This window comes from Acyrthosiphon pisum, chromosome A2 (assembly GCF_005508785.2).
Source record: "Acyrthosiphon pisum isolate AL4f chromosome A2, pea_aphid_22Mar2018_4r6ur, whole genome shotgun sequence".
Taxonomy (NCBI): Eukaryota; Metazoa; Arthropoda; class Insecta; order Hemiptera; family Aphididae; genus Acyrthosiphon; species Acyrthosiphon pisum.
The window spans coordinates 68,580,699-68,603,265 of record NC_042495.1 but is presented as its reverse complement, the minus strand read 5'-3'; the positions used below and the strand labels follow the sequence as shown (position 1 = coordinate 68,603,265).

Here is a 22,567-nt window from a genome sequence, read left to right as displayed (position 1 = left end):
GTATACGAAAAGTGTAGGCTTACTATATTCACACTTTGTGACTGTCTTTTGGCGTTTGGGCGATTTAAAGTACCTATTCAACAACATTATTTTTCTAATTTAAAAATAGTACCTATACTCTATTCGGAATGAGATCGTACTTCGGCGGCGACCAATTTTCGTCGGGCGGCGGTCAGACATAATATGTACATCACGATGTAGAGAAGAGATGTAGATCGTGATGTACATAATATTATGGTGAGACGTTTCCCCCACCTAGAAAGCTCGTGGGGCTAGCGCTGCGGAACAAAGCCACGCCCACGCGCAGTAGTTGGCCGCCGAGGTACGATCTCATTCCGAATAGAGTATAGTTAGAACAACAAAAAAGGTAAAAGTTTAATTTACTGTAATAATTAGATAATTGCCAGAATAATTGGATAGGTATTGAGCACACTTTAAACTATTAAATACTGACAAATGACAATACAAACTTATATAGACACATATAGTTACATACTAATATATAAACTCAATAATTGGGGGACGGAGTGGCTGAGCGGACTAAGGGCCCGTATTACAATAGTTGAACTCCGGTTAAACCACCGAATTCGGCCGGTAAAATCAGTGGTTCAAGCGTAACCGAGGTTTAAACTATGATTGTAAAACAGGCCTAAGGCGTCGGCCGACCCGAGTTCGATTCCTTGGCCACGGGTGGCATTTTTCTTCGGACAAGTCACGGTGTCCGGAGAACAAGTGCCTCCATCCCCCACCCGGGCATGGCAGATACCCACGGGTGCCCAATCAAAAATTCTGCCAAACTCATTACACACGTGTAAAAACCCCATACCATTACAAAACCTACTACATACAATCATAAAACCCCACAATCAGCTAATGGCCATAGTCGTCGGGCTTTAAAATCAATAATAAAAAAAAAAAAAACTCAATAATTTATAAATACATCAACGATCGGACCTAGGTTCTAAGAAGGCTAGACGAAATACATATTTCTGTAGATATTCTTAAATAATGGATGTAGGACATCGTTGATAAAATTGTTTGTGTATCATAAAATGGAAAATAATGTGTGTATGTAGGATTTAGGAACACTTAATAGTAATTCAATACAATACGATTTACAGGGGATTTTTTTTATTTTTACATTAATTAAAATATTACAATAACTCGATGAAAATCGATAAAAATAAAATTACTATAATCCTATAGTTAATTAATTGCGAACAATAGTAGTTTAAATAAGCAAAAATTGTTTATTATTCTTAATATACAAACTTAAACCAAAAACTTAACCAACGAACGATTTAAATCAATGACGTAATCGTTTGAGATCCATTATGACCACTCGGAAGTCGCCACAACGAATTGAGCCCACAAATGATTATGCCACCAATAATGTTGGTTCTAAATAATTTTATTTTAATCAATTATTTAATAATAATAAAAAATAATAAATATTTTAAGCAACAATTAAAATTCTAAAAGAGCATTATTTGCTTTGTGCATATAATTAATTTTATTTCCTCAGATCTATGTAGTTATTAAATTAGGTATAGATACTTGGATTTAAGTACAACGTTACTATTTTTGAAAGCATATGCATAACGTTTTCGTATACGAACGCCATTTAAATGTGTACAGGATTCGTATATTAATCATTTTTATATACTTTCAAAAATAGGGTCTTGAGGGAGATACAATTAATATTTAATACTAAAATGACAGTCGGTAAGCAATATTCAGGAATTGTCTTAAAATAGAGCATCGGAGCTCCTATGCTATGTTTTGTTTCTAAAATAATTGTTTTGTTTTTTAATATTAGTTACCTATAAAAATGATCAAATGCATGAATAACACAGATATAATATTCGATAACCAGTTTGACAATTTGTATGCTGCCGAGGGATAGGTTATGAAAGGAATTAAGAATTTTTAGTTTCATTCGTTCTCACTGCCATTAACAGATGCAACTGCTTGTAGATTGGCCATATATTTAACAGCTCGTGTCCGAGAGGTTTGCTTCCGTTCTGTACGTTTTACTTTCTTAAGCATGGTCGCCTAAAACAAATTGATTTTATTACTCTTTGGTATATTCTATATATTAGCAGTACAATTTTAACTAGTATTTCAGAATTAATTTTATTAAATGAAAAAAAATTTAAAAAAAATCAAAACTAAACATATAGTTTAAATGTGGGTCAGGTACCTATAGCAAAATAATGCGAAAAAAAAACGCTGAACAAAAATAAAAATTGGCAAATGACAATAGGTACATGAATATGAATAATGATAAATTAACTTCATATTAAAACTTAAGAGTTCAAACTTCAAATTAAAAATGTATTATTTTATGTTAAATTAATCATACGACATACTTTTAAAGCAGACTTGAGAATTACTAATTCACCAGGTCCTTGGACCCAAGGTTCACCATCAATTTGTACGGGAACTTCATTAGTTAAATGAATTTTAACATGTCCACCCTGAAAAAAAAGTATTATAATTTAGGTAAAATAAAATAAATAAATTATAAAACATACCTGAGAAATTCGTTTAGCGTATCTAAGCCCTGTTTGGATCTGTCCTAAATGAACTACACCAGATACAGCCACAACCTCTAGCATACCATCCCAGTGATTTGGTGTAGAAAATTGTTCTTCGTTGCAATTTCGTCCCCATGGTTTAGCTCCTGACCCCCAACTAAAAACAAATAACAAGTGTTATTAATTGTTTTGTAAGTAATATTACGAACTGAATACCTCAAAATATTTAAAATAATAAGTCCTTCGAGTTGAGGAAGTACAACTAATTTTCCATCCACTTCCAGACGAACTCCATGTTGAAGATTTTTACAAGGTGGATGAATTATTTTCCGTAACCCAACGTTTAAGTATTCAATCTTGTTGCCGATTCTATAATAAATAAAATATAACTCTTAGACTAAGACTTTGTATATTAGGTAATGATAAAAAGTATTCTGCTTAATCGAAATAAATATAATAATATAGTATTATAGATGACTATAGTGTATAGGTTAGGCGATGATTCCGTCACTAAAAACCCGGGTGGTCACCCATCCGGGAGCTAGTGACGCCGGACGATGCTTGTCCGCAGCACACATAAGTGACTGCCACGATTAAAGATAGTACTATCATTAATCGTGGTGACTGCGGCCAACCACCACGCCACACCAGGCCCTTATTTTAATTCTATACGTGATGTAGGTATCGTACGACTTAAATTGCTAAGTATAGTATGCATTATATGTGTGTATTTATTTAAAGTCTCTTTTATCTTAAATTGTATTGTATTTATAGTTCACTATACATGGATTTGATATGTTAATTATTTATATTTCACTAGTAATTTTAAATACTGAGTGGATCGATAAATGTATTGATTTTACAATGATATATGTTTATTTATTATTTCTATTAAAAAAAATGCCCCGATCGTCAACTTTGAGGGTGGTTTCTGGACTTCTGGTAGCGAATTGAATGTTGGGGTTGCCATATTTTATTTTGCTGAAACCGGGACAAACATTTTTTGTATACTTTTTATGGAAAAAATCGCACCACTCCCCCGCCTACCATCAGTTTTAATGCATTATTTTTCTGTACTTACCTAAAATACCACACACAATGTAGTCAGCACTCTACGACAATACGACATAGTGGACATACATTTGTAAGGCAATAATTAACTCAACGTTATAAATCGGAATGAGTCACCGACAAAATTATCGGTAAGGAATTACAAAATTTATCGTGGGGGAACAGGAAAACGACAAATGTATTCATCAATAATTAATTGTAGGCGCCAAGCCAGGAAAACGATTTAAAAATAGATTTCGTCATTAAAATATTTAATCAAATAATTAACTTGATTATTTTATTATTTTACATTTGTCAAAACAATATTTTTTTTCTTCTAGAAATATTTAGTAAGAGATAGTATGAGAACATAAATGATTGAAGTTTGATTCCAGGACAATTTATTGTCAATTGGCCGACCTGAAATACTTTATCGGGACAACGGGACGTTATATTCAAAACCAGTACAGTCCGGGCCAAACAAAATTCTTAACCTAGCTTGTACTTTGGTGTGGAAATAGTAGACATTTTTCAGTAACTTTTACTTTTTAGAATAATCGGAGAAAAAGCCACCAAGTAGGTATAGTTAGCCTCTCTACTGGACAGTTTGTTGTAGGTAACGAGAATAGCTACAATATTCTTAATTGAATATATTGGTATAGTGGATGTGTTCAATTTGAATTCAATGATAAATCATAGCAAACTCGATGAAAAACGATTCTGAGTAAAGTAGGTCTAACTTTTTGGTAACCAAACAATTATTTTAATAATAATATCACAATTTTAACAAATTTTAATGTTATTTTTCTTCAATTATTTAAAAAAAACTACTGATCATTTTCAATTTTGGCCTCCCAAAAGTACTAAAATGGATCCAATTTGCTATCAGAAATATTCTTCTAACTTAAGGTCAAAACATTTTTTCTATTAGATAAAGTATATTCAGACACAAAAATAAATAAAAAATACAGATCAATATATCAATACAATCAAACAAATTACAAACATTAATAATTAAAATTGTAAAAGATATGATTATTAAAATAATTGTTTGGTAACCTTGATTACCAAAAAAGTTAGACCGTCCCTGTTCAGTAGAATTGTTTTTCATCGTATAAAATGATATATCATTGAATTAAATTTCAACACATTCAATATCTATTTCCGTGACCTACTCAATGACACAGATATATGTACTATAGTATAGCATGTTAGTATAGATAAATAAATAATTAATATAAATATTAAAATCGATGACGAGGTAATGTACCTACACTAAACACTGTACAACCAAGTGATTACTTACTTATTTTTACTTAACGGTTTTTTTTAGGCAGTTCTGGTGCCAAAAATCAAAATACGTGTTATAGAATTGTTAATGAATAGTTTACAGTTAAATACTTAAATATTTTTACATACGTATATGAACTAATTTAAAAAAATAACGATTACAATTTTGTTAAATGTGACAGATATATAAACATATGTGTGAGAAAAAAGCGTTTGGTGAAATCCGGGTAAAAAACTAACTTATAGAGTTAAAATCGTTGCATGGCAAGTATATGGCAGTAGGTGCGTGTTCGGAAAATAAATTTTACAAGTTGTAAATATACAAGTTATAGTAACATGTTATTTAATTGGACCAGTATGCTCTTGAATTCATGATAGTGCACTAAAAGTTGATATTAAATTGTAAAATTTTCATTGGAAATTGTCTGATAGAAAAATAAATACCTATATTATATGTATTATTATTATTTAATTATTTAATATTTTTTGATTTAAAAAGTAGCATGCTACTAGATATTTTTCCTCTGCAAGGAATATATGTTGTTTTTGGTATAGTGTAGAGGAAAAATACCTAGTAGCGTGCTATTATATAGATTGATTTTTAGAATAATACCTAATTGTTGATTTACGTTTCTATGGAGATAAAAAAAATAGGTTAGACAAAAAATATGTTAGAAAAAAAAGGTTATATCCACCCTAAAAATGTAAATATAGCGAAGATTGTCGAATTTTTAATGAAACATGGCCAATAAACTATTTTTTTTATTGAATACAATATTATAATGGGTAAATTGTTTGTATAGTGTGTCAAGAAATACATAAAATAAGTTCATAGATTAAGGTTAACGGATGAGTACCTTATTCAATTTTAAGAATTGGAACAACAAAAATCCAACTGGACTTTTCATTATTAGTTAACGAAATACTATGCCAAATTTTACATTAACAATGCATGTAAAACATCTTTACACATTTTTTAGTATTGTTATTATTATTATTCTTTTTGTATTTTTGGAATTTATAGTTAAAATAGTTCACAAATTAATGAATAAATTGTACCTATTTGAAATAATTAAAATTTTTTTTTAGATATTTATACGGGGCCATGTAGAATACCTTTGTGGACCGTGCTTTTGGCATCAGTGGTTTATTGTATACACTATAATGTACCTAGTGTTTTAGAATTTTAGCGGAGCGAGGAATGTACTGGTATTATTGGTCTTGTAGGAATGTCTGGAGTTTTTTTCAAAACGTTCGTTTTGGAGCAGAACATTTGCTATACTCTTCAATTTTAAGTATTGTACTTGGTAGCACATTCGATCTAGTTAGAACTTTGGGAAATCAATACCTAGTAATATATTACCAGTATAGGTATCAGTGGCGCCGAACCTATAACCCAAGAGGGGCGACCGCCCCCCTTTTTTCGGTGGGTGGGGTCGTGGGGGTCCGTGGGTACCCCAGCAAACTACTTATGAATTATGTTCCTAACTCCTAAGCTATTAATGAATTCATATGCAGCACTGTAGCAAGCGTTTTTATTTTGTAAACGGGGGTGGTGGTCCGTATAACTTTTTACTTGCCCCCCCTTTTCAAATATAGTTCGGCGCCACTGATAGGTATAAATTATAATAATTATGAAAATTATTATTTGTAAACTCGATTTTGTTTTTTTGTTGAAAATAATATAACTTTAAGAAGTTATAAATTATTTAATGTATGTAGTTGATCGTGTTGTAAAATGCTTACCGACTGTTAAATCTTTCTGGATTTTTTTCCCGAGCTTTATGAAATGCAAGGCATAAATCGGCATCAATACCGATGCCAAAATAATTGTTCATAACAAAAATCTGAGTATTGTCTTCACTCATCCCTTTAATAAAATGAATAGTAGATGGATAATAATTAATATGTATAAATAAAATAATGGATACAGTGAAACCTCCATTGAAGGATAACTCCCAATAATAGACGTTTTCTTGGGAACCAACTATAAATAGTGGACACCTCCGAATAGCAACCGAGAGTGTCTGGTATTTAGAGGTTTCACTGTATAAATATACCTAGACGTATATAATTGTCATATGTATGAATATAAACAGTGTGTCCTGTCTTATATGTACCACTAAATATCTCAGCCTGATGGCCTTAGATTTAAAAACGGTTTGCTGTGATAGATAGGTGGTACTGAAGTGCACATTTTGGGAAAATTTCAAATTTTTAACTCTTTTGGTTCACGCATGCACAATACAAGTTTTTTTTGAATAGCGACCTTTATTTTTGACACCAGATATGGGTAGGTAATTTTTTTCTAGTATAATTTGATCCATTGACTATAATCCTAAACCCAAAATTGACCAAGTTACAGGCTAACAAAGTTTTGATAATTGAAAATAATTTTGGCAGCTACGCAAAGAAAAGTAACTCGACGACTGGAAATATGTTTGGAAAATAACGGAGAAAATTTTAAATATTTTATTAGATAAACAAATGTACTTAAATAGAAATTAGATAATACAAAGTAATTTACAATTTTTGTTTCATTATTATGTATGTATAAATGTATAATTATGTATGTATGTATTTTGTATTCATGTATTTTTTCATGTACCTATTCATTAAAAAAAATCCACTCAATACAAGTGTACAATGCTTTTCGAAAAATTTTATTATTTTCAATTTTCAAAACTCTGTTAGCCTGTAACTTGGTCAATATTAGGTTTAGGATAATGGTCAATGGATCAAAATGTGCTAGAAAAAAATAACTACCCATATCTGATGTCAAAAATAAGAGTCACTATTCAAAAAAACTTAAGTTGTATTGCGCAAGTGTGAGTTAAGAATTTGAAATTTTCCCAAAATGTGCACTTCGGTACCACACTACCACCTATCTATCACAGCAAACCGTTTTTAAATCTCGTACCATCAGGCTGAGATATTTAGTGGTACATATAAGACGGGACACACTGTATAATATACATTGAAAAAAAAACTTACCAACTGAATTAGGCACATGAATTGGTCGACCATCCGCCCTATCTTCATGGTGAATAACCACTGTCCATCTATCTAATCTAATTTTTTCTGCTTCAATGACATCCTCTAATAATTGTATTGGTTCGTCCGAACCATTGTACCCGGCGCCCCATTTCAGTACACGAGCTAAATCATTACCAGTTCCTAATGGAACAATAGCACATGGTGGTGATGAACATTCACTGTCTTGGCCCACATTATCCAAACACTGAAGCACCCAGCCAATCGTACCATCGCCACCACAAACTAAGATTTTGTAATCTCTAATATGTCTGAACACATACAACCTAAAAATGAAACAGCTATTTTTATAACTGTTTGAATAACTCAGATACAAGATAAATTATTTAACTAATTATTATTCAGTAAAATCCTAAGTTTTTGAATTTATTGGTCTTAGGTATCTACATGGCTACACATAATCAGATTGAATGTGCGTTATAGCTTTGTAGGATAATAAAATAATTATGTTATATAGGTAATCAATAATAGATACTGTGAATAATACATGATTGCTTATCGACATACTAAGCATCGCCGTTTTCGTTCAAAAACGTACCCTTCCCTTTCGATCGATTCCCTTTTGGCCAAAACACAATGTTCAATAATAATCAATATTACATACTAGGTATATAATTTAGGTCTTTATGTTATACTTATAGAAAAGAATATATAAAAAATATATAAGTTGTATAACTGTATAAGTATAACATAAAGTCTTAAGGTATATAATATTAATTATTATTGAACTTTTTGTTTTGGCCTAAAAGTGAATCGATTGGAAGAGGGAAGGGTACGTTTTTGACCAAAAACGGTCTGGCTCTATATATTTGGGTACTTATTTTATAATGATAAATACAAACTACACGAGATTCCACTATGTATTATAAGTTATAACATATCACAATATCAAGTCATATAATAAATATTTAAAAATAAAGTACCTATGCAAATATTTTGATAAGATAATTATGAAAATATTTTGAGCAAAAAACCTAAAATAAAAAATCGAATTCCAAAAATTTTTTATTATCATTAAAATTACCTAAACACTTAATTGTTATTAAAAAATAAATATTTTTAATACCCAGGAAGTGGTCCTCCGTTTCCCAAATCAAAAACTTGATAAGGATTAAGCAGCTTTCGGAAACTAGATATTAAGCTTAAACCTTGACAACCACCTGATTTGACATTTACAAATACTAATAATGGTTGTGTTTCGGCTGGTACCATTACTGGGTCAATGTTTGGTAATAACATAACTAACAGATGTTTGTGTTCATATTCAGCGCCTCTAAGAAGATACATTGCATTCACAGCAATTTTAGTTTCATTGTACATAATTACCAACGAACCATACTCGTAATAAATTGGTCCAATAGTTATAAACCTACAATCTATAGAAAAACAAAACATAATTTAAAAATATATTCTTCATCCCATTATATTAATTCATCAGGATATACATTAATTACCTTCTCCTAAAAATGTCATTAATATATTTTCGTATGTCCGCTGAGATAAATTTGTGGGTAAATTTCCAATAAATAAAGCGATATTAGGACCATGAGGATCCTGCTTAAGTTGCAAATAGAACCGCATTAATTCCATTTGTCGGAGAGATTCTTGCCCAATATTTTTTATTATATCTAATGGTTTTTCATCGAAATCTAGTACTCGTTCCGTCACTTTAAAATAGTAGATAAATTAAAAATAATGAAATAACAATAATTATTGCATTTTGCTAAATCTTGAAAATTTACCTCCATGTTCCAACAAAAGCTGGCTGAGTCTATAGTCTGTTGAATTGTGTGAAGTAAAGCCGAACCGAGTCAAAGATTCAACGATCAGATCTTTGGCCGTAGTTTTTCGATCGACGGAAACTACGCAAAAAGGTATATCAGTCTGCAAGCGCCCAGGATAAACTCTAACCAAACCACCGTGACTGTCTTGTCTAAAATAATATTTATAATAAATAGTAAATATATTATATTCTAGTGACTAGTATCAAGTTAACTAACTTTAAGCGTAGAAAAACGGCAGGTTTCTTGCCTCCTAATCTAGTAACGTTATTTATTGGATTAGGGTCCTCCAGTATTGGTTCGTTTAAACCATACGCGTCAGTCAAATAAAAGTTTTCTAAAATTATAAAATAAATCATTTATTAAAACAGCTCACACAAAAATTGACTTATATTGCAGTACTTGCTATAGGATACTATATATAAATCGTATAGCTAGGTATTGCGTATGCATGTGCCAAAAGCGCAGATATACGATAATAATATAATAAGGAATTATATAAGGATCTCTTAAAGGAAAAAAGAATGCTAAACCTGATTCATAATGATAAAGAGATCGAAAAATTTAATTCATGTATATAAATATATTTGTGTAAGTATATAATAACTTATAGTAGGTAAAATTCATGAGAAGTATATAACTCTTGAGTGGTTTGCGCCTGTTTGACAAGAGGATGGAAGTGCGTTGATAGCAATAATGACTGTTAATATATTATAGGTAGACGGGAAAAGAGTAAGGGGGAGAACTAAGAGACTAGGGGAAGAACCCGGACGTAGCTGATGGCTATATAGTACAGGGGAAACGTATGGTAGGAAATATTCACGAGAGTACAAGACAAGTGATATGGACTGAGATAGTACTACACGTACTACATTAATTGGTTTTAGGGAGCAAAAATTTTGTGAAGCAAAAATGGAAACGGTACTAAACATATTTTCAAATAAGGTATCTCTGAAAATGAAGAAATATTTATTAAAATATTTAAATGGTAATTTCGCGCAGGTATTATAAAAAATAAATCATTTTTAGTCAATTATACTAGGTATTTATTAAATATTTAGTTATTCGTGAAAATGTGTAATTATCATACAGTATTATCCTGCAGACTGAAGATTATTTTCAAAATAATAATATTTTACTCGTGTTCATAATAATTACCTGCAGATTGAGAGATATTTAATGATTGAAGTATTGTAGAAATGAGCGTCTCGGTTTTTACTGCTTTTGGAACTTTGACCGTGAAACTTGTATGTTTTAGGTATGATGCGTCGCCGTCATACACTTTAACTAGTTCTACATTAGAAATTGTATTAACAATTAAATAATAATATAATATTATACTACGTAGCAGTTGGCACAATTAATTTTTTTATAAGCACCTTCATTTTTATCTTCTAATTTTTTTTCAACTTCATACATTTCTTCATCTTCAATGTCTTTAGTTTTACTTTCACCACTACTAAATTCAATCGAAATACTTCGAGCTAATAAACATAATAAAGATCAGTTAATTTATTATGATTATTTTGGAGTCTATCTTACGCGTAGCCTTTTCTTTTCTGCGCACTTGTACACCAATAATTGACTCCATTGGCACCTCAGTCCGTGGAATGCTAACTGCGTGTGGTGGTAAATATATTGGACCGAGTATACCGAAATCACATTCGTAAGCTATTTGACTTCGGCATGTTGCATGAGCCTGTAGAAATGTTTATTTTTGAGTACAATTAAAAAAAAAAACGCTTGGCATATTAACGATTTAAGTTATATGTCATAACTTAATTAATCTAGCAGTGTCTAAGTATATAATATACTATAGGTACTTAATATAGTGAGTAGTATTTATTAAATTAATAAGATAGTTTTATTTTTGAACATGTAGCTATATACAACTAGTTATAAAGTAAATGTTGATCTAGAATATTATCAGATATATCAATTATTAATTACGCTGAAAACCGAAATAAATATAAAGAAAATTGTATAATTTAAAATTTTAAGTTAATTTTTTTCATTATTTTAAAACAAAAATATAGACATATTTGAAGTTAGTAATTATAATTTCCATTCGCTGATCTCTGAATCCTAACCAACTGAATGCCTAAAATAATAATAGATACTAATATTATGAAATAAATTAAGTTTTATCATTAAGATCAAATTTAAATGGACATATTAATGTATTATATAAATAACAAATATGTATGTATATTGAATAATATTATATAATATTTAAATGAAGAAAACGATTTAAAATGTATAAAATAAAGAAGAAGAAAGACCTAAATTTAGGTAAAACAATGTATTTTTATATTTAACGTTTTACTAAATTTTTATTAAGGAAAAAATTATCAAATTAAAAACTTGAAAACATTATTTTGTAAGTTTTGATCTATTATAAAAATCTTTAAAATGTAGCATGCTACATTTTCCTCAGCAAGAACAATTAAAGAATCATCATAGATATGTTTTTTGGGTATTGTTATAGTTGAAAACTGCAATTTTTCTTTTAGAGGAAAAGTATGAAGTAGAAAGTTACATATTTTAAAGAATTTTCTGTTCCAAAATAGTATGGCAGACATTACAGTGATGATAACATAGTTGGTTACGCGAAATCGGTCAGGAAAAAAGTTGTATCTACCTCAAAAACATACCAATGTTAAAAAATGTATATTCTTGTCAATAGAATAATTTTTATACATTGATGATAATACAATCATAAAATTGTATAGAAAATACAAAAATATAAGCTATTCTTTAAAATCGTTAATAGTATTAATATAGACAAGATCAGCGGTTCCCAATACATGGGCCGAGGCTGGACCCTGCAATCGAGAATCTAAGCCAAGAGTTAGCAAATTTTAATTGACATCAACATCGAGATTTTTATATGATTCTATACACGTCTATATAGTTCGTTTATGATCTTATTTGTGTGTGTTTATATTTTAAATTTTTACACCTGTATATTAGCGCGGTCAGTGGACCTCGAAGTTTTTTTTTACATAATTGGTGATCCGCATAACTAAAAAGGTTGGGAACCGCTGGACTAGATAATTTTAATTTTGTTCGGAATAGTTGAATTGAAAATAAATTTATTCCCACGGAACATAATAATTGTACAATGAATATATTATGGTTAGAGATGTGAGTTCAGTAAATTTGTCCGGTAAAATGTACGGGTAAAAGTAAGTTTACGTAAATTTTACCGAGGTTTTTTTTACCCGGTAATTTTTTTTAACCATTGAAAAAAATTGAATGACCCCTTATTTTAAATTTTTTTAGTAGTGGAATAAGTTTTATTTAGGTAGCCAGAGTAGCCAATATGACTATAAAATGCAAACACTGTATTTTAGTTTAGGTATAATCTATATATACATTTATTTAAAAGTAAACTCTGAGTATTCTGTGTTCTGTCGTTACTCGTTCTGTGTGACTGTGATAGTGACTTAGGTACTTACGTTAATACTTACTGCCTAGTAGTACCCTTACACTGTATTAAACATGCACAAATAATCGTGTTCAATACTATAATGGTTGTATATTTCCACGTTTTATTATTTATTTTTTTAATTCAATTCAACATACACTCGCCTAGTTGAATTAATATACCTATTCCGAATGTTAATTACATTTCAATTGTTATTATGTACCTACCTATTGGCGTATTGCTGTGTTATTCAGTATTCTGCAAACAGTTTTGTTATTTATTTAAGTTTTATTGTTTTATAAAAAATGTAATGTTTATTTTATTATTTGTTATTATTTGATATTATTTTGTTTATTTTTTTTTTCGTGTACCCTGTGTTTTCGTGGTCACACAGTATACTATATTTTTTGGGTTTTAAAAATTGACTAATATAAAAATATCAATTAAAATAAACTAATATATGTTATAATATATTATATATAAATAGAATGTGTAGGTAGCTAATTGGTTTCACTGTAACTCAATTCAAATAATCATCATAGTCGTTTCTTGTAAAGGTTATTGCTTGTTAATACTTAATATGCATATATATTATATACCCTAGCTGTATTATCGTATTATTAAAATTTAAAACAATCATATTTGAGATTTAAACTATTATTACGCTATGCACATATTAATAAACGCATTTTCAACTAAGATTCACTTACTGTTATACCACACCATTCACATCGAAATCCTGCCAGACAATCGGTGGTCCAGCATGGTTTGGCACAAGCGTAGCACACTGCACCAGGTCTAAGATTTCCTTCTCTCCAATGATGTTCATGATGCACGGAATCCAACAACTTTCCGGGGTGATAGGTAGCTGTTTCTTTACAATCCGCCACTGCCGATGATATACAATCGACATGGGTATAGTAATGACAGACTGTAACAGTTTTACAATTTTTTTAAACTTTTTAATAATATATAATGGAGGGAAATCTTCAAAAATTTAATAATTATGTGTTTCAGGTAGGAGGTATTTGTAAATTTGAGAAAGTATCATAATGGGGCCCATTAACAATTTGGTTGAAAACAAATTATTTAAGAGAATTTTTGTGTTTTTGATTTGCCACACATTTTTTCATACAATTTTATTTATCCTATGTTGTATTTTTTATATTATTCCATTCGGTATTAACATATTATATAACAAGATAGTTTTGTGCTTCACGTGGAGCTGTACAGCTCTACTTTTTTGTTAATTATATTTGAGCTCACATTTTTATATCTGCAGAACTATGCTATACGCATATATGTCTATAGGTATGTACTTATTTTAGAATTTCAGTTGAGAATTTAATTATCTTCAACATTCAACAATATTATAGGTACCCCTATACTATAAAAAATAATAATAATTATCCGTATAGCTTTCAATTCTCCAAAATATATATCTACTTTTCCTATTATCCAGAAATTCTATCGACTTTGAAATAAATTAATAACATAAGATAACCATATAAAAGACTTAATAATTATAATGTTCAATATTTTCTTAGGATTTATTCTCGGCTTATAAGCATAGATTTAAACTTTTTTTTATTACAATATATACAAATATTGAAATATACAATCTGTAATAAATGTATACAATAGGTAATGTGGGGGGGGGCATAAGTATACAGGACTGGACGGCGTGATAGAAGGGGAGGGGGTTCAATGACCCACCTTCATAATTCGAAGTGGTTTTTTTTTATTATTAAGGAGATCCCTGGGCCAATTCCTTTTAAGACGGCGGGGTGAGTTATTAGAAAGAGAAAGAGAGAGGAGAGGTTTGAAATTAGAGGATTTGAATGGTTGAGAGTATTTTTATGAAATGATTTATAATAGTGTGCACCTAGTGTATGAGATTGGTTGGGATTTTAAAGACAAAGTGGAGAGAGAGATTGCTGACGTACCAGGGGGCTAATTATATTATAGATTTATTTCTTCTACCTAATGGAAAGCTCAAAGTGTGAACAAATATAAATAGTATGTACTATTTAAGATTTGTACATATTATTTCAAACAAACTATAAAAAAGCGAGATAAATAATAATAAACAAACGTTTCTCCAAAAACAAATAATAGGACAATTTTTGATTTTTTGCAAATTAAAACTTAGATTATAACTAAAAATAAAATATTTATTCTGAACTATTATTTATTTACCCATAAAAAGTAATTGAGTAACTTATAAAAAAATGTTTTCAGTGTGGTAATTTATCATTTTGAGAGGGGTAAAATTTAAATTTTTACACGCAAATATTATTCGAGTAAAATTTGGTTTAATTTCAATTTTACAACACTATATAAGGATATAGATGTATACTTACTTTCACATGTAACGCTGAATGTTCGACCATCAATTCTTTTCCGACAAACGTTACAACATCTTTGGTTTCTAATTCTTACTGGTTCGGACCAACAATGTGATACTGGATTCTAATGATAAAATAAATATATAGATACCAAACTAAAAGTTTACTATTTTATGGGGTATATATAGTGTTACCTACCTTAATTAAACTAGCTGCTAGACTATGGCAAGGTGATATGCCGGGTTTTTTTAGGCAACTTTCGTGAGCTATATAATTACATACTGAAACATTAAAAAGCAAAAAAATCAAAGGCTGTAAGCGATCTACAGTAAACAATAGGTAATATAAACAGGACCAAAACCAACACGTTTGTAGGTTTTAATATCTACATTCATAATAAATTAAATTATGATTTGTACATAAATTTGACACATATTTGCGTACGATATTCTTAATATTCTTATAGTTGCAAACAGAAGTAAGTAAGTTAAGCAACACTTAAAAATCATTATGTTTCATACGGAAAATCAAATAAATTCCATTTTTCTTTAATATTCACTCAATATTTTTGAGAATTTTGTATCCTTAGCTTCTGAGATTTGCACTTATGAATATCCAACATTTCAGTGCTAACTTGTTTATTCAATGTTCCCGAGTTAAAATAAACGAATAAAATCTGATTAACGAAAATTGATTTCCATATACTGATTTAAATATAATATATACAATATACAATTGTAACAAATTCATTGTATAAGCATAATACATTGTAAAATTTGGTACGAATTTAGTTAATAATAAATATAAAAATAATAACTACGTCAAATAGTACGTTAAAAGTATAAATTATGTATGTAGTCATTAATCTCCTTAAAAGTTGTAGGTAAAATAATCTGACTCATAAAATGTGTTTAATTTATATAAATGTATTAAGTTTTTAATAACTGAAAAATGACTTTTCATCGAAACATTTTTTTAATGGATAACTGATACTATTGCCATTTAATGTAGGTATAGTGGTACACTTCACTAGTTATTTATTCGTATACACTATACAGTTATATAAAAATTATTAAATAACATACTATATTTTTAATCTATTAAATTCCCATTTTTTTTAAATAAGTACTTTATTGGATTTTAGTACATAGCACTAGTATAAATTTAAATCCTTTCATTGTAGTTTATATTAAATTATATAACGTAGGCAGACTTTAACTGAACTGACTCGTGTCGGTTTTCTTTTTTTCTTTTATAGGGTTTTTTATACATTTTAGTCAATATACAATGTATTTGTAACTGCCAATTATATTTTGAATTATCTATCGACTATCGATGTATTTGAATCTATCATTTCTCTTAAAGCAAAGCCGTATTTCCAGACACATATAAAAGAAAATATTGGCACGAAAATTGTGTTCCTAATCATAATAATATGGGAAAGTACTACGGAATTCGTAAAGAAAGTTCAACCTACCTAGTCATATATGTTAAATATTTTCATTATGGGGACATATATTGTACTATTGTTTATTAAAAATATTCACGTGTATTACGTTGCAGCAGTACCAAAATCCATTTCGTTATTTCACTAAAGTATCTAACGCATTTACACATCATATTATTTAATATGTCTATAATATAAAAGTAACTTTTTTTCATCGACTGGAACCCCCTTAACCTAGTTATAATAATAGCACGGAAATTTAAATATTTTCTATTGCACATAAAAGATTTTATTCTTTATTATAATAAATTTGAAATTATACAGGAATGGAAAAGATATTTCTAAAAATTATTTTTCAATTTAAAGTAATAAAATAATTACAGTTGGATATTACATTATAAAATGTATAATATTTTAAACTTGTAATCGTTAATATTATTAATGTTTCAATTCACTTGGGATAGTTCTAGGTATATTAAAAAAAATATATTTAGAAGTAACTTCTAACAACACTAGATTCCATGATTTTATATTAGATTTCAATTACTTTCGGAAGCTCGTGTCCTGTCATGTACAGGTTATCTGTACTCTTGGGTAAAATTATTTTTTTAACTGCAATTTATTAAACACATGTATCCATTGTTATAATATTATATGTACGTTTTTATAGTAGGGGAAGTATAATAATAGTTATGGGCGTTTTGTAAGAGAGTAAAATTGTTCGGGGGGCAAGTCCCATAGGGATTATAGTGCGCCGGGAATACGGGTCGAGCAAGTTTTTGCCTTTGACGTCACGAAGATATTTGCTAACAGTGTTGGAAACACAACACGTTTACAGTAAAAACATTTATTTAAGTACAAAAATATTTAATTTCACAAATACATTTAACAATGAGGATTTTGAAACGAAAGACCATCGAACACAGGTTACCGTTTCTACGAGAACCAAATGTATACTACAATTAATATGTACTTTTATTGCATACACAGAACGCCGTTTAATAATAGTTCCTTTTATGTGGGAAATTGTATTTGGTTAGATTATATTAATTTGAGTAAATTGTTTCGAGTTGGGATTATGCTTTTTTCTGTGACGTATTATAATCCTTATAAATAATATTTATGGGTTAATGGTTTTTATTAAATCAAATACGTTAGGCACCATTTATTTATGTATTTTATAAAATGTGTTCATATTTTCAATATATTATACAATATCTCAATCTCATAAAATATTTAAAACATTTTTCAACTCGTTTAAAATTACTGTATAACTATAGTATATATTTAACTGGATTTAAGCCACTTTATAATTTTTTCATTGATACAACATGAAAACTCTTAGAAATAATTTTTACCCTTAAGCAGAATACTTAAAAAAAATATTTCTATAAGACATTTTTGATCATAGTGACGAAATGGTATTTATTCTTGATGTATTCGATTTATTTAGGATCATTTAGTATGTTTTTTTTTTTTATTCTAGTTTAATATAAATAAATACATTTTTAAACTCATGTCTTGTCAGTTTAATATAAATATTTTTATTCATTAAACACAGTCAGTAAACATCGGTAAACAATTTATTTTTCAAATAAAGCGTGTTGAGCATATTATACCGTTATGTTTTGTTTGTCTTTCTCTCATCGTTCTATCGGCCACTTCACCGCAGATCAATGTTAAAACTTTTCAGTGACGTCGACAAGACCAAATAGGTCATAGCTACTACAATAATTACCGTGCATTAAACAACATTTTATGTAGGTATGATGTACCTATACATGTGTATTTATGTGGTTAATAACAAAATATACTATAAAAAAACAAATATTGGCTGTGTTTGTCTTTTACAATCTATATTACATTGCATTTAATTTAATGTATGATTTTAAATAATATACCACTTAATATGTATGATTAACTTATTAAAATTTTAATTCGACAATAATTGTTCTAAATATTTTGGAAGTATAGAATTATGACACTCGCGTATCTTTGATTATAAGGAAACAAAGTCAGTAATTTAAACAATAAACTAAAATAAATATACTTAGACGAAGAAGTATCAAATTATATTATATCGAAAGAGTTTTGGCAGAAATATTGAACATTACTATAGAACTCGATAAGTGAAAAACCTCATTGAATAAATAATGACGAATATAACATTTTGGTCGATGTCAATTTATAATTTACTGAACTCGATACAATTCATTCAAGGACAAAAACCGTTTCTAGCAAATAATTCTTCTGCAACCTGAGGAATACACAATTACAACCAAACAGTTTATTATATCACTCTGAATTATATAAGTACCAGTTGATATGGGGGGTGGGGGGTCAACGTAATCGGTTGAACAATCGACAAAGTACACCTGTGGTATAATGTGCTCTGTATATAGAAAACAAATAATATGTAATACTAAAATGTATAGTAAATAGACACACGTAAACATATTTTATAAAATGGTAGGTACTATTAAACTTCAGAGAAATGGCCATAAGGTCCTTAAAATCCCACAAACGTGTTAATTGTACAAACCCCTCTCAATTCTCCCGTTAAAATGAAACAAAAAATCTCATCGCCGATGTAGAAATACACACCACCACTACCACCACCACCACCACCATCGCAACCAGCACGTCACCGCCGACACTCTCGTCATACTCGTAAGTTGTAATAATAATAAATGTGATAATATATATATATATATATATAAAGAGAGAGAGATACTTGCCGCAAAGTGGATGATGTCAAGGAAATTTGTATCAGGAGGGGAAGTCAGAGGGGTAGGTTTGAGGGGGGAAGTTCACACGCGCGTGGGAGCGAGAGAGAAAGAGAGAGTGAGAGCGAATGGGTGGGCGAGAGAGCGACAAACACGGAGGGACAAACCTGTGCAGAAATTGCCCTGCGTCACGACGCCCCACAATAAATTGGTGCAATTGTGACAGTAGGCCGGTAGGTGGAAGGTTTTCTTGGTGAATACGTGCCCTCGACAATCCGCCATTGCGCGAACAGCACAGCCGCCGCCGCCGCCTTCCCCACCGCCACCCGCACCGGCGCCCGGCCGCTTCCGTCCCAGCCAGATTTCCTATATGTGCCGAAACCCGGTCGGCAAACACGTCACTACGATCGCACCGCGCACGCACACACACGCACACGTCCCGACACACGGGACGACGAAGACGAAGACGACGACGACGATACCGCAATCAAACGGCACCGGTGTCCGGAGGTTCGCGTGTTCGAAGTGATTGATGCGTTACTACATTGTTCGGCGGCACGGTACGTACGACGAGCGAGCGGACAAGGCGCGAAAAAAATGTCGCCGCCGCCACTACCACCACGGCCACCTGCACTGGGCGGCGCGGTGTACGCGATGCTGCGCGTTAAATTATTACGTAAATTATTATGCCGTGTGATGATATTATGATGACAGTATAATAATAATATTACAATCAGCTGCGAGCGAGATACAACGCCACGACCACCGCCGCCGCGTGCGATCGGCACCGCGGCCGACGCTCGTGCAGATATAACACTACGGCGACGCGTGTCGCGCGGTGCCGCTGCCGATGGTCTCTGGTGCGCGGCGGTGTAGCGATCCGCCGACGATGACGACGACGAGGAGGCCGCGGAAAATACGGCGCGCACACACGCGGGGGGCGCTATTGCAGTAGGGTGCCGGCAGACTTAGATGTAATAAACGAAAAAATACAGCGCGGAATATAATAAATAATAAATAATGTATAACGGTATAAAACGCGACTGCGATCGCCCACGGGGCCGCGCGGATAATCACGTTATTTCTGGCCCGTATTCCATCGTCGCGGCACGACTAACACAGGACGAGAGCACCGTCGTGGTCTCCGTCGTTGGATTATCGCGCGCGTCACACTCTCGCACACTCCCGCACGCGCTAGCGCAAGCACACGCACACGGGCACACGGGACCGCACGCCCGCACACGCAAAAGTATACACGCTCTGACACACACGCACACACACACAAACACGAGCGGGCGCGCGCTCACAAGCAAACACACACAAGCGCGGCGTACAAACTGTCTAGGGCGCGCGCGCGTGTGCTGCGGGCCGGCAGGCGGGCGGCGGCGTCGACTTCAGCGACTATATCGTCGACGGACGTCACGGGCTGTACGCGGGCGCCGCGCATACGCACAACTCACCGCCACGGCGTGTACGTACGTATGCATGTTTGCACGTATGCGGTGCTACGGTGGTGGCGGTGGTGCCGGTGGGCAGCCGACGACGATGACGCCCCCGCGCCAGTCGGCCAGGCCCTTCCGTCGACTCGTCGGCGTCGATAAAGTGTCACACGGGGGGCGCCATCTGACGACCAACGCCGAGAGTGTTCCGCCACCAGCTTTTACCGTGTGCGCAATGGCCGCGCGCCACCGTAATATAATTATAGCTGATGCCGGCCGAGGGACGGGTAGCGTACCTACCTATAAAAATGTAATTGAGGGGGAAAAAAATCAAAAATCGCTGTAATATCATATAATAATAATGTAATAATTTATTATAGACCTATGCGGCTATGCGTGACCTTGCGCATGAATACTGAAACTCTGGAAAATTCGTTGAAAAGTCTTTTAATGGGGTGGCGTGGTGGGAGGGCATATCAGCAGCAAGTTCGCCGGAGCGTATATAGTATTCGTATTATAAAATGCGAATTTACAGACTGGTCTCGTCGTATTTATCTGTAGAATATTTAAAACAGTAAGCTCACTGACTGATCTATCAACGCACAGCCCAAACTATTTGATGGATCGGGCTGAAATTTGGCATACAGGTAGCTATTATGATGTAGGCGTCCACTAGGAAAGGATATTTGGAAATTCAACTCCTAAAGGGGAAAATAAGGGGTTGTAAGAATACAAAAGTGGCGCCATATATCAAGCAATATCTAATTTAAATATATAACATTGGTTTTAAAATACAAAACGTACGTACTTGATATTTGGAAATTGGAACTGTGGTTAGGTACTTTAATAATCAGATGTGCAATAGCCAATAAGAAAGAATTTTCTGATATTAATATTTTAAAGAGGTGGTCAAACAGGGTTCCTATAATAGATTCACGGTGGAAATTGAAACTTTTTTTTTGTTTATTAATTATTGATGGTTGCCTTTGATGCAGGTTATATATACGAATTATTTCACAAAGCTAGGTACAATTACATCCGTAAAAATAAATTGAAATAAAATTACCCTCAAAATATAATATTATTAATATATAAATATATTAAATACTTCTAAAAATTCGGAATCATCAACTATGACTTCAATAATATTTTAGGTACACTGTATAAGAATTTTTTTCAACTACAAAGATATAGGTATTAATATAGTAATATAGGTTTTATTTTATTACCCACCTTGTCGTGTTCACATAACTATAAGCGAGTCTCACGGGCAACGCCACGCGGGATGGCTAAAAATTAAAATATAATATAATTTTGATTCCATATGCACAATTCATAACCAAAAGGAGTTAATTAATCAAAATGTTTTCCCGGGCAACGCCGGGTTATTTAGCTAGAAAAATATATTACTATATTAGACTATGTTTATGTAAATGTATTACCTATGTGTAGATTTGTATGG

At 31.7% G+C, this 22,567-nt stretch overlaps 1 protein-coding gene across 2 annotated transcripts; it reads right to left on the bottom strand.

Moving 5' to 3' along the window:
- Positions 1–1,114: 1,114 nt before the first annotated feature.
- On the bottom strand, positions 1,115–21,189 carry LOC100163089 (diacylglycerol kinase theta). 2 transcript variants are annotated; one of them, XR_510974.3, is made up of 18 exons: positions 19,834–21,189; positions 15,692–15,774; positions 15,509–15,617; positions 13,856–14,076; positions 11,258–11,414; positions 11,095–11,199; positions 10,874–11,008; positions 9,935–10,052; positions 9,677–9,867; positions 9,389–9,601; positions 9,001–9,310; positions 7,875–8,200; positions 6,627–6,750; positions 2,757–2,909; positions 2,538–2,697; positions 2,373–2,480; positions 1,824–2,055; positions 1,115–1,401 (listed from the first exon to the last, which is right to left on the bottom strand). XR_510974.3 is itself a non-coding variant. In XM_001947607.4 (17 exons), the coding sequence occupies exons 1-17, from the start codon at positions 19,946–19,948 to the stop codon at positions 1,936–1,938; spliced, it is 2,748 nt and encodes a 915-aa protein (XP_001947642.2). In that variant the 5' UTR covers positions 19,949–21,189; the 3' UTR covers positions 1,115–1,935. The 2 variants fall into 2 exon arrangements, 1 of the variants encoding a protein (XP_001947642.2); XM_001947607.4 differs by having other exon boundaries at positions 1,115–2,055.
- Positions 21,190–22,567: the final 1,378 nt, after the last annotated feature.